Source organism: Poecilia latipinna, unplaced genomic scaffold (assembly GCF_001443285.1).
Source record: "Poecilia latipinna isolate Pla-1442-1.1 unplaced genomic scaffold, P_latipinna-1.0 Scaffold2549, whole genome shotgun sequence".
NCBI lineage: Eukaryota > Metazoa > Chordata > Actinopteri > Cyprinodontiformes > Poeciliidae > Poecilia > Poecilia latipinna.
The window spans coordinates 6875-22474 of NW_015115165.1; the positions used below are offsets into that span (position 1 = coordinate 6875).

Genomic DNA, 15600 nt, shown 5'->3' on the forward strand with positions numbered 1-15600 from the left:
GAGTGAAAGGTGGGGAGGGGGAGGGGTGGGAGAGAGTAACAGAAACACGTAGTTGCTTGGATTTTAATCGGTGCGTTTTGCATCCACTGAAAACAAAGATGTTAACAAATAAAGTGGACAGTATGCTGCACGTTTAGTGATATTTTCACAGTTGCGGTCTCGACTGGTCTTGAAATAAAATGCCGAGTCCTCAGCGCCCGAGACCGAGACAAGACCGAGACCATCAGAAAACGGTCTTAAGACCGGTATCGAGACCAAGACCGATCTCGAGTACCACAACACTGAACTTTCCTAAGAAAAGGTTAGACACAAGAGGACTGTTGAGCAACTTGGGACATTAGAACAGACATCATGTCTCCAAGACAGTGATGGATATGAGATCATCGGTCCAAGCAGTCAGCCAATGAGACAGGCACAGCAACAAAGCTAGCCAATGCAAATGCACTAAAAGGGTGGATAAACTCTTTTTAAGGTGAGTGCAAAAGAGGAGTCTTTGGTTGGATCCTTCAGGCAGCTTTGAGCCAAGATCGAGATGGACAAAGAACTCTGCAGCTGAAGAAGAGCTGGAATGGAGTGGTCCCACATGTTGCGGGACCAACCCGTTAGCCCCGCAACATGTGGCTTCAAATTGCATTTCTCTCATCAGCTGGGCTTGGGACACTCAAAGTGAATGCTAAATCAGAGAAACTGAAAAAGACCAAGGCAAAGATGAAGATAAAGACAAAGGCAAAGAGGAAGAACTGGTGTGTTCCTTCCATGAGACCAGCTCATCTACATCTCCAAGGACCAGAAAGATCGTGAGACGAAGAGAAAGGAGCTACAGAGCTGCAAGACAAGGAGAGGACCGCTACACGCATGAGGAAGTATTCTCAATCACCCCGTTCCTTTCATCCCTGACACCCTCATAGCCATTGCAGAAGGCCATGCATTCCGAAAAAGTCTGTGTGATGGAGAGGTGGACCCCGGGCTTGACTGGGTTGGCCCTAACCTTCTATATTCCAACCTCACCTGCAACATCTCTAAGGAAGTGTGGCAGAAATGTGGAAAAGGACAACATCAACATGACTGTTACTGGTACGAGACTCTGGGCTCAACACTGGTCACTATTGTCACAGACGTAATAGAGGAGGTCACTAACGTAGTAGGTGAAGGACTCACCATTATAGAGCATTGGCTGCTTAATGCGCTAAGCATGTTGTGGCCATATTTGTTGGGCATCCTGGGCGTAGCAATTGCCTTAATTCTGGGCAAGGTTATCTTAGAGGCGTGGTTAAAAGCACTTTGTCGTTGCAAGGGGAGGGATTACCAGCCCCTCCCTCCAAAGGAGGAGCCTGATTCTGCATAAAAAGGAGCTGCTGTGTGCCAACGAGCCCTACACCGTTCTTCAGAGCTGCTATCAAGATCTAACCCAAAGCAAGAACCAACTGGGGATATCATGACAACTAATTCTTCGACCAACTCCTCTGCTACCACTCCACTCTTTGAACCCATTCAAGTGAGTACCCTTGAACAAGTCGGTTTCATCCTTGCCTGGGTAGTCTACTGCCACACCAGGTCCTGGTCCGCTGGGCAACCCCTAAGAGTGCTCGTTGCCCTCCAAGGGTATGCAAAGATCATTCTGCGACCCATCCTTCTGCGAAGATGGGATTGTGCTCCCTCCCGTTTTGCCTGTTATCTGATGGGTAGGACCCGCATCAACTGGCGCAGAGGCATCGTGGCATGCCTTTGGATCACCATCGACACGACAGCCCTAATAATGGAGTTGGTCTGCGGAGGAACCCACGATACCCGGGCTGCACCACTCAAGTTGCTCACCGCTATCGTCGAAGGTCTTCTGGCGGTGTCCATCCTCACCTATCTGGCCCGCCAGGCCTTTTCCATCAAGGGCCAAGGCAGACGTCGCTGGCTTCGTAGATGGGCAATCCTAGCCCTCTGGGCTACAGGGTGGGGAGTTTTTGTGATCCTTTACTGGATGAAGAAGACGTCTACCCTGCCTATCGTCATGTGGCTTATGACCCACGCGGCGATATTTCACGATTCGTTTCATGTGCAGAATTCGGATTCGCCAGTATCCGAGAATGTTTCCCCTGTGATAAATTCCCCATGGCTTGCCCCATGGCTCGCAGCTCAAAGAGGCACACGAGTTTAAACCAGCTCACCTTCTATGCTCCTGCTTTCGCTTCTAAGCCATTTTTACTTATCTGAGTATCTATCAATACCTACTAATCATGAAGTTACCTAGGTTGCTGTTTCTCTTCAGGCACCGATTTGCTGTGTGGGATGTGGAACGACCGCAGAATCCTCTGGGTTCATATGGGTTGCATCGTCTGCCCGCTGGTGTCACGATTGCGTGCACCTTGGTGATGTAACGGCAATCCTCTGCCTTCATGGACGAGAGGATCTGCCTTACATTGCGGCTTCCACATCTAGATCCCTGGAACGGGACCACAAAGTTGTGTGGACCTCTGCGTTGGGCCAGGACGACGACGCGCTTCAAACGTCGCCTTTAGAAGATGGCCGGATGTTACCCATAGTCCAAAAGCTTTGGGTAAATCAGATTACCCGCCAGTGCCTTCTTACTCTGCATCTTTTGGATGGCAAAGTAGTGGCAGTGGGTGACTCCATTCCACCAGTTTGCCCGGCATCTTCGGATATGTCGTCGACGTCGGATGCCAGGCCAGCATTGCAACTCACGAACAGAGTACCCAAGCTGAGTTTCTCAGTTCATCTCACCAAGCGTGCCAGACTGATGATGCACCTCTCCCATCACACAAGGATCAGAGTAGCCAAACGAGCTCCACCGTCACCTGCATTTGCCAGATGCAGTCTCCTTCGTTTGCTAAGGATTTCCAGGACCTGCTTGAAGAATTGGAGGCGTGTTGTGACTTCCCAGCCGCCCCACAGCAGGATTTGGAGGTGGATGAGTCCGCTCCAACTCCACCACCTCAGCTGGAGCGCCACGATCTCTCTGAGCTGTGCAGTTCCACAGTAGAGGATGAGCTGGACGCGGACGCCTGGATTTCCCCACCATCACACCTGACGGAGTATGAAGTCGTGGACACGTGGACACCGTCATCTTCTCCCGTGACTTGGTACGAAAGGGACATCTTAACTATCCATTGTGATGATGTATTAGAATTGTTTTAGTTGGACTATGTGTTTTCTGCGAAGCACCGTCCGATCTCAAGGAGGGGGTGTCGTGAAAACTGGCATAAGGTGGTGAGATCTTTCCAGGTACACGCAGAAAACGGAGCATAAAGGCCTGAGAAATAACAGTAATCTTGCATATTGATTTAATGATGATTAAAGATTAATAAAAACATACATATGTAATGGTTGGAATAATCTGTAATGTACATTTGAAATATGTATTCGTGATCTGAATGACAGTAACAATTTGATTGTGTGATGATTATTGATGATTAGAGACAGTAACAGCTTGAGTTACAGAACAGATAAATAATGAAAAATCATACTGAGAATTATAGGTTGATACAATGACAAATTGTTTATGTTCTATAAATACAGAATTATGTTTTATAGTGTAGTAGAATTAAAGCAAAGTTTGCAGGACACAACAACAACACACACAACCAGATTAATTTTATTACCGTCTGATTCTACTGTTGGGTCTTGATGTCACCTGTGTAATCAGTTTTAAAGATAACTTTATTTATTGTTATTAAACTAAAATCTCCAGCATGGGGAAGTGGGATGAGCTCGACTTTTCTCGACACCCCCTCCTCGAGGTCAGACCTTTCACATGCTGGGAACCCAACACCCTCTTGCAGGTCTGCGTCCTCATCCTCTGGAAAGAGAAGATGGTCCTCTGGGATGTGAAGATGCAGATTCTCAAAACTCCACTGCTCTCTGACATCCTGGAGGGAATCTTCCTGCAGCAGGAACCAAAATTCAGACATTTCTTTGTATGAAACTCAGGATCCATATTTGTGTTTTAGATGAATTCCTGTTGTCCTGTTATGAAAATCAGGTGTGTTGACATTGCTCAGCTTTCAGGGAAATCAGGATCAGATTGAACTTGGTCCGGTTTCAGCCTCCAACGCTGTCGGTAAGTTTGGTCTCATTTTCATCTTCAGATGGTTTTAATAACTTTTGTTTTTGATCAGGAGTTCAGGCCATTTATTGGAGATAACTTCTCGCTCCATCCCATAATTCTCCCAGAATAAACAGGAAACTTTTTGTTTCTCTGATAAATCCATTGTTAATTTGCTTCCTCTGGTCAAGAGGAAGGCCTTCCGGTCCGTCTGCGCCACTACGGCCATCAACCTGCTCTGCTACATCCGGTGGCCGCCATGCAGAAGTTCCAGATTCAGGACCAGCAGCTGTTCACGCCCATCTCCATCCTGCTGTTGTCTCCTTCCAGCGTCGTCCACCCGCTGTTCTACCTCTCCACCAAGGGGGGGGCGCTCATCTGCGTCAAGAGGAAGAACAACAAGCGACGGCTGACCGACGCAGAGAATGCTGGGAGTTTACTCAAACTGCGGCTAGATGTTCAACTGACGGAGAAAAGAAGAAACTACGTCATTTTATCCAGTCTTACGAAGTTTAAGTTTTATTTTTATGTTTCAAAAGCAACTTCAGCAAATCCAACGACTGATGTTACACTGATGGACCAGAAAGAGATGAAATACAGAATATTTATTTAAAAATGTTATAGTTATTTAGTTGTTTTTTTTTCACCAAAGTCAGATTCTTTAGAGATGCAATGAAGAAACTGAAAGAAAAGTTTTGAAGGCGACTCAATGAGAAAATTCCTGGAGATTTTTATTGTCATAAAGCAAACAATGAAATGAAAATAAATGCAGTTAAAACTAAATTATGGCAAATGTGCAGATTTTTAATAAAACTAAAGAGCAAAAAATCTAAAACCAAGTGCAACATTTAAACCTTCCTGATTTATTGGGGAACCCTCATGGTTCCCCCCTCATGGGCCCTTCAGGGGCAGCTGGTGCTGCATGGGTCCCCGGAGGAGAACAGGCCGTAGACGCTGACCAGAGGGAACATGGTGACGGCTCCCAGCAGGGAGCCGAGCTGCACCACTGCCCCGCACCACACGAGGGCGCTGTGACCTTCATCCCGCAGGATCACCCCAATGATGACCTTCACGTAGGACAGAGAGAAGATGAAGAGGATCCAGGCGAGCACCTGGACAGAGGAAGGTCACCATCAGAACCACCAGAACCATCTGGACCCATCAGAATCTCCTGGACCCACCATGATGGCGGCGCCAGCACCGTCGTTGACCAGCAGGGGGCAGGGACTCAGCGCCGCCATCAGCATTATGTACGACCCGATCCCGGTTCCCAGAACCGTCAGGAAGCCCAGGAACACCAGCGACCTGCAGAACCACAAGCAGCTGTCAGGAACATCCAGAACCAGAACATGTCTGATCCACACAGGTCAGAATTTTACATACACCCCATGTGGTGAGGTGCTTCCAAATAGAACAGAGCTTTTGTTGAATCCATCAAAGCAGGAAGTTGATGAGGAAAAACCAAAACTTCTCTCCACATTTCCTCCTGACTTCCTTCAGACTTCTTCTTTCTTCAAGTTTCAGGAAGTCTGGATGAAAGTTCTTGTTTTTGATCAACTATTTCACAATCCTCAGACTTCAGTTCAGGTTTTGGAGCGGTGGCAGCAGCGGTGGCAGGACTTCGCCCCTCGGCCAGTTGCTGGTTCGATCGCCACTCTGTCATCGTGTCTTTGGGCAAAACACTTCACCCGCCCTACCTGCTGCAGGTCAGAGCGCCCAGCAGGGGGCGCTGGTGCATGGTTGCCTGTCAGACTGTGTAGGGCAGCCGTGGCTACCGTGCAGTAGCTCTACCATCAGCATGTGAATGAGTGTGAAGCGCTCTGAGCTCCTCTGGACTTGATGAAGTCCAGTAGAACCTTTATATCATTTTAGTCCTGAGAGAAGAAAATAATTGAATGGATATTTGATTATTGATCAGGTATTTGTTCCTGGCTGACCTGATGGAGACGAACATGGCGACGAAGCCGGCCAGCGGGTTGGACACAGCGGCCAGTGCGGCTGACAGGTGGTAGGCGCCGTTCCCGTAGGGCAGGCAGGAGTAGGACTGGACGGAGGGCAGGGCCGTGTTGCTCAGGGCGTTGACCCAGCCCAGAACCACGAAGATGAAGACCAGCTGCTTCTGGCTGCAGGAGCTGGAACCCAAGCTGCTTCTGGGTTTGTGGTTCTGGGGCCTGAAGGGGTCCATCATGGGCCTCTGCTCGGGCCTCTTCCGGCTCCTCCTGGACCTCTCCCTGGACCCGGCGGAGTAGCGCGGGTCGGGCTGCTGCCGGGCCACGGCCGGGTGGAGGTCCAGCAGCAGGAACGCTGCCAGACTCACCAGCATCATGGCGCTGAGGAAGAAGAAGAAGACCTCGGCGGAGAAGTTGGAGGGCTGGTACCGAGCCTCCAGGCGTCTGGCTCCGTGGCCGCTGTGGTTTAGGGACTGGCTGCTGTTGACGCAGCGCACCAGGCCGACGCCCTGGACCAGAGCCGCCAGGGCCGGCAGCAGGCCGCTCAGCCCCTCCCCGATGAAGTAGGAGGTGAGGAAGTGCGGCTGGAGGTGCATCATGAAGGGCAGGAAGGTGACGGAGGAAGTGCAGTCCACAGCCGCCAGGAAGAAGGTCAGAACCAGCAGAGCCAGGCTGCGGGGGGCGCCGGCCACCACCACCGTCTCCTTCCAGAAGAAAGCCAGCAGGAAGCTGGCCACGGCGCCCACCGCCACGATCCCGTAGATGACCGCCGCTTCGTTGAGGACGCCGGGCCGGAGGCGGTGCATCAGGGTGACGACGAGCGGCCCGACGTTGGCCGCCTGGATGAGGACGGACAGGTAGGAGGGCAGGTACCATCCCTCTGGGACCTGCGGGACGATGAGGGGAAGCTCCACCCATAGGCCGTTGATGGAGACCCAGGAGCCCATCCCGAAGAGGACGGCCAGCAGGTGGGTGAGCACGGACATGGCGGAGGCGTCCTGCGGGGAGACGCCCGGACAGCAGGCTCAGTCAGAGGCTGCGGGACAGTTCTGGTCTAGTTAAAGGCCTTTATACGTTAATTTCAAACAAGAGTTGTCAGTAAAAAGGTTTATAATAATTAATAAGTCATATTAGTTGATATGACTAATGTACATACAGTCAGATAATTGATTAGTGAAAACTTTATCAATGCTGAATTTGATCTAATGCATTGGGACCAACATCATTATTAATTCATATTTAGACTTTCAGTAAAATAATAAAAAATAAAATAATGCAGAAAACATTTTATTTACAAGGTTTTATGTGCAGCAGGAGAAAACAGATCAAACTGTAAGTCCAGATTAATGTGTCACCATGAGGAACGGATCCATCCAGCTAAAGGCGCATTGCGTGAATTATTCCCATCTTCTGTTAATGTTCACAGATTTTTTGTGTTTCCTTTGGAAACGCTGAGCAACACCGACTGTCTAAACGAAAACAGTCAGAAAGTTTTAACACTTGTAGATCATCATAGAAGTAAAATTTAAAGTGTAAATCAGCTTCTGTGTTAGGAGCTCAAATCTGTTGAATGTTGATGAAAATCTAAACCAGATGGAGACGATCTGCCTGCAGAGACTCACCTGCTGCTGGTGGAAGGAGCGTTTCTGGAGCCAAAGTCCTGAGCAATAATAACTGGCAGGAGCGTCCGAGGCGTAAGCCCTGCTGGGGGTGGGGGTCCTGCAGAAAGCCTGGTCCTGATTGGCTGATAGCCGTCTTCACCCTGCAGGGCAGCAGATGCGTCTCGTTCTCGTCGCTTCGTAGAGAATCTGCAGAATTCAGCTAATTCTCCAGAAGCGGATCAAGAGGCGAACGGCCTCAGCTGCAGGTTGCTCAATAGAAAGTCACGTTTTAACAGCTTTGTGGAACCAGCAACAAGCTCTTCTAATCACAGCAGTCTATAAAAACATTTCTACTTATCAGCAAATGTTGGGATAATATGGAAAATGCCAGCAATACCAAATAAAAACCATTTATTTTCATTGCATGTTAGAAAATCGTAAAGTTTCGGGTTTTTCTCTGGACTCAAAGGAAAACCTGCATCATGGCTAAAGTTTATTCCAAAAGAACAAAAATTTTATAATTTAGCTGATTTATGGAGGAATGTTGCAGGCCGTCAGCTTAACCCTCCATCACCTTCACCCAAAATAATCAATTAATGATTGATCAATTACTGGAGGATAAAGACAACAGCAGAAACCAAAACTGTAAAAAAAAAAAAAAAAAAAAGAACATTAACATTAAAAATAAAAAACCCAGATTTCACCAAACTGTTGCTTTATTGTTAGCAGGAATAAACAGGATGGTCTCTTTAAAACCTTTGGGGGTCAGAGGTCAAGTAGGGTTGCCTCCCGTCCCTTAAATACGGACTGTCCCATGTTTGGCTGTTAAATGTTGCTACGGGACGCGATTTGTTCCGTATTTCTATAACTGACCGATAGACTCGCCTATCACACACATATCAACACTAAGTGTAACAACAATGACCAAATTAAAACAGGAAATATTAAGGTCAGCTAAATTGTTGTGGCGGGACGTAAAAAGGACCCCAGAACGCTACGGACCGATGCTGTTGCCTAGAGACGGACACTACGCAGCCGCAGTGAGCTGCTATCAACCCGTCTTTTTAAAACGTCCTCAGCCCGATACGCCACCGTCCTTAGAACCAAAACCTCGTAAAGATACAGACGTGAGAGGGAAGACGCAAATCCCAGAGTAAATAATGTTAGTGAGGATGAATACAGGCAATCAAGATCAAAAAAAGTGTCCATCGTGGCGCGGTGCTGCTGTATGATAGACAGAATGGATCAGGAGAGGAACTGCAGACCCATCAGAACCTACAGAACCAGAAATCAGCATCTCTTCATCCCTCAGTCATCTCCGGAGGCTGATATGGGAGAACATTTTATTATTCAGCTTCTTATTGTGCTTTTAGTCGACTGTTAGGAGTTGATTATTTGCTTATTTAATGTATCATAATACAAATGGTGATTTAGAGAACAAATCATACCGAGAGATTAACAGTGAATACATAAATATTTCCTACTTTTAAAAGGTTTGTTAGAGCTTTCTGTTTGTTTTATTAAGAAATGTTGACATCTTTTATGAATTCAGTGTTCAGTGGTCATTTACTGTATAATTAATGTCAGACACAGACCTGAAGCCCAGGGGCGGATCTAGATGGGGGCCAACGGGGTACAGAAGAAATTATGCTAAATAAATGTCTTTTGTTAATGCTCAGTGGTGGATTTTTTAACCTTCACAATTTTACTTTAACATTGAATTAAAAATTATAGTGCTGCACCTTTAGCTGCTGTGTAGAATCAGACTTTCCATCTGCCAGGGATCTGCAGCCTGGATCTCTGGAGACACAAGTGGCTTTTTGGCTCACTTCATATATCAAATGATGAAATATTGCTCTGTTTTTTTGTTTCATTTTTTTAAGTGTCCCCATGAAAAAGCACCGACTACCCCTAGTGGTAAATTTGTCCTAGAACCAGCCTCCAAATCTATCTCCTTATATGTATAAATATTTTATTAATATTCTTTACAATACTAGAATTTTCACATAACTTGTACTTTTGGCTGTCTGAGGACACATTTTGAATATTAAATCAGGTGTTATGATCAGTCGCTCAGTACTTGAGCCGTTTACATTTTACACTTGCTTAATTAAACATGTTTAAGATATGCTCTGACTGGAGAACAGTTTTGGAGTACTCTATGTATGAACGGTTGCTCTCTGGATCACTTTTTAAAAACAAAAACATTGCCATGAAATATTATCCATCACTGCAGCGGACGTCCCACCCCATGAGAGTCGGGCGACACGCCGTGAGGGGGCGTCCCTTATTTGGATTTCTGAAAGGTGGCAGCCCTAAGGTCAAGCCTCAGTGTGAGCATCTGGCATCGGCTACTTCTGTCTGTCAGCAGATCACAGAAACAGGAAGTGAGTTTTGGTCCCAAACAGCTGGGAATCAGATCTCATTCCCAAAACGGGGAAAAAAATCCCAAAACATCAAAAAAACTTTCAGTAAAATGTTTCAACAGAAAGAAAAGTGGAAGGTCATTAGCATGCGGCCTTCCTCCTGAGGAAGAGTCAGAGACGACGAAGAGCTTCCTGCTGCCGTCAGTCCAGAAACGTCCGGAGCTCAGGAACAGCTGCGCCCCCTGCTGGAGGAGCTGCAGTCCTGTTGCTGCAGACGTCCACGCAGTCGTGGGCGCGGGCGAACAGCTGGTAGACGTTGACCAGGGGGAACATGGCGAGCGCGCCCAGCAGGGAGCCGGCCTGGATGGCCAAGCCGGCCCATAGCAGCGCGCCGCGCCCGGCGCCGTGCAGCAGCGTGCCGACCGACGCCTTCAGGTAGGAGAACAGGCCGGTGAACAGGATCCAGGAGCCCACCTGCAGGGGGCGCACACACGCAGCCGGTGAGCGATAGCAGGGGACGGCCATGTTTCCTCTGGGTTGCTTAGCAACATAAACAGGATATCCTCTCACAGTAAAACTGTTTTATTGATTTCTATTGATCAGCTGTGGCTGGAATAAACTTTTTCTCAAAACTTTAAAATACTAAAATTTTTCATTTCAGTCGTCTTTTGCATCAGAACCATCATCCGGACCAGGAACATCCAGAACCTTCCGGGTTTTACCCGTCTCTCCACCCAATCCCTCTCCTGGAGGACTTCCTGGTTTCTGACCAATCAGAGAGCAGAGACACGCCCACTCTCATTCACTCCCAGTAGCTCTGGTTCTGATTGGTTCTGGAGAAACTGGACCCTCTCAGACCAGGAGTTGTTCTGATCCAACTTGCATTTTTCACATTGCTCCCGGAGGAATGAATGAATCGCCATGGCAACCAATTAAATCCTGACTCTGATTGGATTTGATTAAACTGACAATCAAGTGAAAGTCCAGACTTTCAAAATAAAGGTTACATTTTCTTGTCATATTTAGCCAAGAACAAGAAGTGGTTCTGGTTCTGAGCGTTTGGATTTACCTAAAGTTACACATCCAGGGGCCTCATGCATAAAGCGGCGTGCACAAAAAATGTGCGGTCCCATATTTTATGCACAAGTCGGCATGTATAAAAATTAACTTTGCATCAAGGTTTACACCCTTTTTCGCTCGGCGTGAAAATGTGCAGCAGCCACACAAACTTTTTCTGTGAACAATATCAAACCACAAAGCGTCAAAACACACCTAAAATCAATGAAGTCTGACTACATTCAGTTATTTAGACCAAGAAGCACCAAACCAATGTTTTTCATGATTTTAATATTTTATTGTTAAACGATGAAACTGAACCCATTCATCCTCAGACAATAAGCTAACACGAACACAAAATAAAAATAAAAGGATGTGAAAACCTCGCTCCAATGTAAATGGCACTTTTCCTCAGTTTGTGTCTCATAGAGATGTAACACATTGATCTGTGAGCCGAAATGCATCTATGGGGTCATTTCATTCTCACTGAAAACAGGAAACAGGCTCAGCAGATTAACTCCAACCTGCTGAGTGAAACTAATCAACAGCTTTGATTATTTGAGGTGATCCAGGTGTGTCTGCAGTCACACGGATATCAGTAGCTGCATCCAGGTGAGCCGTAATGTGGAGCTTTGGCTCTGATGGAGAACAGAGGGAGGATTGATCAGAGATCATATTGATCTGATGGTTTATTGGTGTTTAGATTCATCCAGACTGATCATCCTGGGTCTCTGAGCAGAACTTAAAGAAGGAGCCGAGCGGTACCGGTACCGGTCCAGCTGCAGCCATCCAGCCTCCCGCTTTGTGAAAGCGCCTTATGGACATAAAGCATCTTTATTCTGTAAATGTACAACTTATTCACATGATTCTACTATTCAGAATAAACGTCCACATTCCCACCCAAAGGCCCTCTGACTCTCTGTCTCTAAATCCCGGCTGAACTGCTGCTGTTCAGGCACTTGAACTTAGACCTCTTTGTTTTTTATTTTATTAATTTGGATTTTTTTCCCGGGTATTTATGCTAATTTACATTAAGACGTATTTATGGAGGCGACAGGCGGAGCAGCAGCTGCTCCGTTTCCTGTAAATTAGGATTTATAAAGGAAAGGTGCGCAGCCATGTGTGTGTGCACGGCTTTATACATCTGATACTTTTTGTGTGCTGCACTTTTCTAAATTTTTCTCCAAGTTTTAGTGTGAAAACTGCGCAGTGTTTTATGCATGAGGCCCCTGAGCTTTAGCTGACTCTGCTAGGCGGCTTATCAAAATAAAAGCCTCCAGAGGAAACTCACCACCAAGGCTTTCCCAGCGAGGCTGGCCTGCAGCGGCGGACAGGGGCTGAGCGCCGCCAGCGCCAGCAGGTATGCAGCAAACATGCCCGCCGCCAGCGACACCAGGCCCAGGCCTACAGGGGACCTGAAACACATCAGAGGGTCAAAGGTCATGCTCTTTGCCAAAGTCCTGACCCAGCCCTCTCTCTTTAGGTTCCTTTAGTTCCTCCAGAACTTTTTAAAGATTTTTCTGCTCATTTTTACTCCATTTCTAGAACCCGACATCCTTTACTGTTATTGTGTCACCAGTGACCTTTACCCAGCTGGAGCTACACAGGAAGTAGGGCCAGTCGGACAGGAAGTGGCCCAGTTTGGAGACAGCGGCATCCTGGACTGTCCTCTCCACAAAGGTCGCAACTGTTTGACCTCTGAACCTCTTGGGGCCCTGAACTCAGTCCTGACACCATTTTGTGGATTTCTTTTTTAGCATTTGAACTTTAAGGAGAGAACAGGATCAGGGGGAAAATCCACCTTTACAGGTCAGAAACGCCTCCAGTCTCACCTCAGCACCACGAACATGGCCAGGAAGCAAGCCAGGGGGTTGGCGATGTTGCCGAGGACCACAGAGAGGTGAAAGGTCATGTTGTTGTAGGGCAGACAGGAGAAGCTCTGGACGGACGGGAGCACTCCGTTGGTGAGGGCGTTGGAGGCGGCGAGCAGCGCCAGCAGGTAGACGTTTCGTCCCGTCCAGAACCGGGGAGCGGGCGGCTCCGGGCCGACCGGGTCCTCTGGCGCCGCCGTTCCTCCGTTGTACAGCCGGAGCGTCTCCTCTCCGCTCTTTGCCGCTTCGGCGCCGTCGGACTCTTGGGGTGGCCTCTCCTGCTGGGACTCGGCCCGTCTTTGTGTCAAAGCCATGAAGCTCAAGGCCGAGATGGTGAGCATCACAAACAGGAACCAGAAGAAGTTTTGGGCAGGAAAGCTCTCCTCCAGGTACTCTGGCTTCACTGTGTCGTTCTCGGTTTTACACTCCAGCTTGCCGACGCCCTGGCCCAAAGCCACCACGCAGGGGAACAAGGCGCTGAAGCCCTGGCCGATGAAGAATGTGCGGATGTACTCTGGAGGATAGCGGAACATGAACGGCAGGAAGGTGACGGTGGAAGTGCAGCAGACCAGAGCCAGGACGAAGCTGAGCAGCAGGAAGGGGAGCGACCGCTCCGCTCCTGCGATCGGCACCTGGCGGGACCAGAAAAGGGCCAGGAACCCCGACGCCACCACCGCCAGCGCCTGGATGCAGTGAATGGCCACGCGTTCGTTCAGGCGACCCGGAGCGAAGTGGTGCGCCACCGTCACCGCGATGGGACCCAGATTTCCAAAGGCGATGAGCACCGAGAGGTACGCAGGAAGGTTCCAGCCTGGAAGGAGACGAGAACCGGATCAGAACCGCCCGGTTCAGCTTCTATGCATCATAGATCTGGAACAAACTTGCAGAAAACTTAAATCAGCTGAAACCCTGAGCTCCTTTATGTCTGTAAACCCAGTTGATTGGAATCGATTTGATCAATAATCTGATGATGTCGTTTGTTTACACCCATTTCACAGCTGGTGGCTGTTTGATGTCGATGTGATGAGACGACCTTTGACCTTGTTGCTAATAAACCTGACACAGATCATCTCCTCCACCTTCTCCCTCTGCAGAACTGAACTCTTCCCGGTCAAAAGCAACCAATCAGAGTCAGGAGGAGGGGCCTAGCGCTGTCACTCATCTCGTGTACACGCTGCTCAATGTATTGATGGTGGAGAAACAACTTACCGTTCCAGGAGACCCATTTCTCCACCATCATCGATAGCTATGCTAACTAGCTTTACCGTTCAGGGGAGGCTCTGTTGAGGTTGGTAGCGTAGCAGAGTGCTAGGGGCCTGAGTAGCATGTACACCAGGGTGATTTACAGACCCTCCTCCTGGCTCTGATTGGTGTATTTGTGCAGATGACAACAGGGCAGAGGCCGATTTAATTTATTTTTATCCGTCTCACATTAAACGGTTTTAACATGGAATAAACATATAAAAAGCTACAAACTGCAGCTTTATGGAGGTTTTAGATTCTCCACCAACTTTACGTAAAACTTTGTGAAGTCAGAACAGATTTACAGACAAAGCGGTTGTTGATTTTTATCTTGCCACACAGTGTTGCTCTTTCAGCAAATGGCTTTTTTAGAGTCTGTATACTCCAGTTAACGATTGATTTATTACTATATTAGTTGACAATTCAATAATTGATTAATTGTTCCAGGTCTAATCTGGATAATCAAATCTAAAGTCAAAGAAAACCAGATATTGGTCAGGTAGTAGAAACCTGATCCGTTTTTCAAGCTTCTTTTCAAATAAAATACGATTTTAGATGTTATTTTCACCTGTCAATGTAATAATGTACCTTTGAGCTGCTGTTACTTTTACTGCTACACATATTTTCTATCAAGCATCTATACGAACGGTTTTCCAGTATTAATAGTCATCTTGTGCTCTGGAGCAGCGTTCCCAGCCCGGTCCTCCAGCTCACCGCCCCGCATGTTTTAGATGTTCCCCTGCTGCTCTGCGCCTCCTTCAGCAAACACCTGTCAGCTGAAATCACCTGGGCAGAAGGAAGCAAGGAAGCAGCTGAAACACGCAGGGCGGGCCGAGAACCAGGGGTTGAGAAACACCGAGGCAGAGGACGTGAAGGGCTGGACTGACGCAAAAACCGGTTCATGTTTAATGAAAGGGGTCCAGCAGCAGAGCCTTGAGGAACCCCACATGCGAACATCTTCTGATGAAGAGCAGCTGATGAAGCTTCAGCCTGCAACGAGAGCAAAACAGGCTGAAGGCTGAAGATTGATAAATGTTTGACTGCTTGGAGAGAACAGAAATAACGGATCGATGGATTGAAACCATTAGTTTAATGAACCGGCTTGTAAACACGAGTCTGTAATCAGCTGATGAAAAGGCTTATGGGTCCCAACACTGGAGCAGGAGTCACTTATTACCGCTTTAAGTGATTATGAAGTTGCTTCGTGTTGTGATAAATTGGCGAACAGAACCGGGTCAGGCGGACCGGGAATGGGGGAGTTTTCCTCCGGAGATGAGGACTGACCTTCGGGCAGCTCTCTCACCACCACCGGCAGCTCCACCCACAGGCTGTTGACGGAAACCCAGGAGCCCATGGCGAACAGGGCCGTCAGGCCGTGGCTCACCGCGGCAGCGCGCCACCAACTGCCCGGCATGGTTCCGCTCGGTTCGGCGGGGAATGGACCGGATCTCTGGGGTGATG

The 15600-nt window shown here is 48.1% G+C and overlaps 2 protein-coding genes across 3 annotated transcripts; both read right to left on the reverse strand.

Moving 5' to 3' along the window:
- Positions 1-4644: 4644 nt before the first annotated feature.
- slc52a3-2a (solute carrier family 52 member 3-2a) lies at positions 4645-7720 on the reverse strand. The gene is made up of 4 exons (XM_015020216.1): positions 7626-7720; positions 5992-7001; positions 5236-5359; positions 4645-5166 (listed from the first exon to the last, which is right to left on the reverse strand). Exons 2-4 carry the CDS (start codon positions 6987-6989, stop codon positions 4957-4959), a joined length of 1332 nt encoding a protein of 443 aa, XP_014875702.1. The 5' UTR covers positions 6990-7001; positions 7626-7720; the 3' UTR covers positions 4645-4956.
- Positions 7721-8939: 1219 nt separating this feature from the next.
- On the reverse strand, positions 8940-15569 carry slc52a2 (solute carrier family 52 member 2). Of its 2 annotated transcripts, XM_015020215.1 has the most exons (5): positions 15424-15569; positions 12859-13708; positions 12318-12441; positions 10160-10444; positions 8940-10127 (listed from the first exon to the last, which is right to left on the reverse strand). In XM_015020215.1, exons 1-4 carry the CDS (start codon positions 15551-15553, stop codon positions 10172-10174), a joined length of 1377 nt encoding a protein of 458 aa, XP_014875701.1. In that variant the 5' UTR covers positions 15554-15569; the 3' UTR covers positions 8940-10127; positions 10160-10171. The 2 variants fall into 2 exon arrangements, with proteins under 2 accessions (XP_014875701.1, XP_014875700.1); XM_015020214.1 differs by having other exon boundaries at positions 8940-10444.
- Positions 15570-15600: the final 31 nt, after the last annotated feature.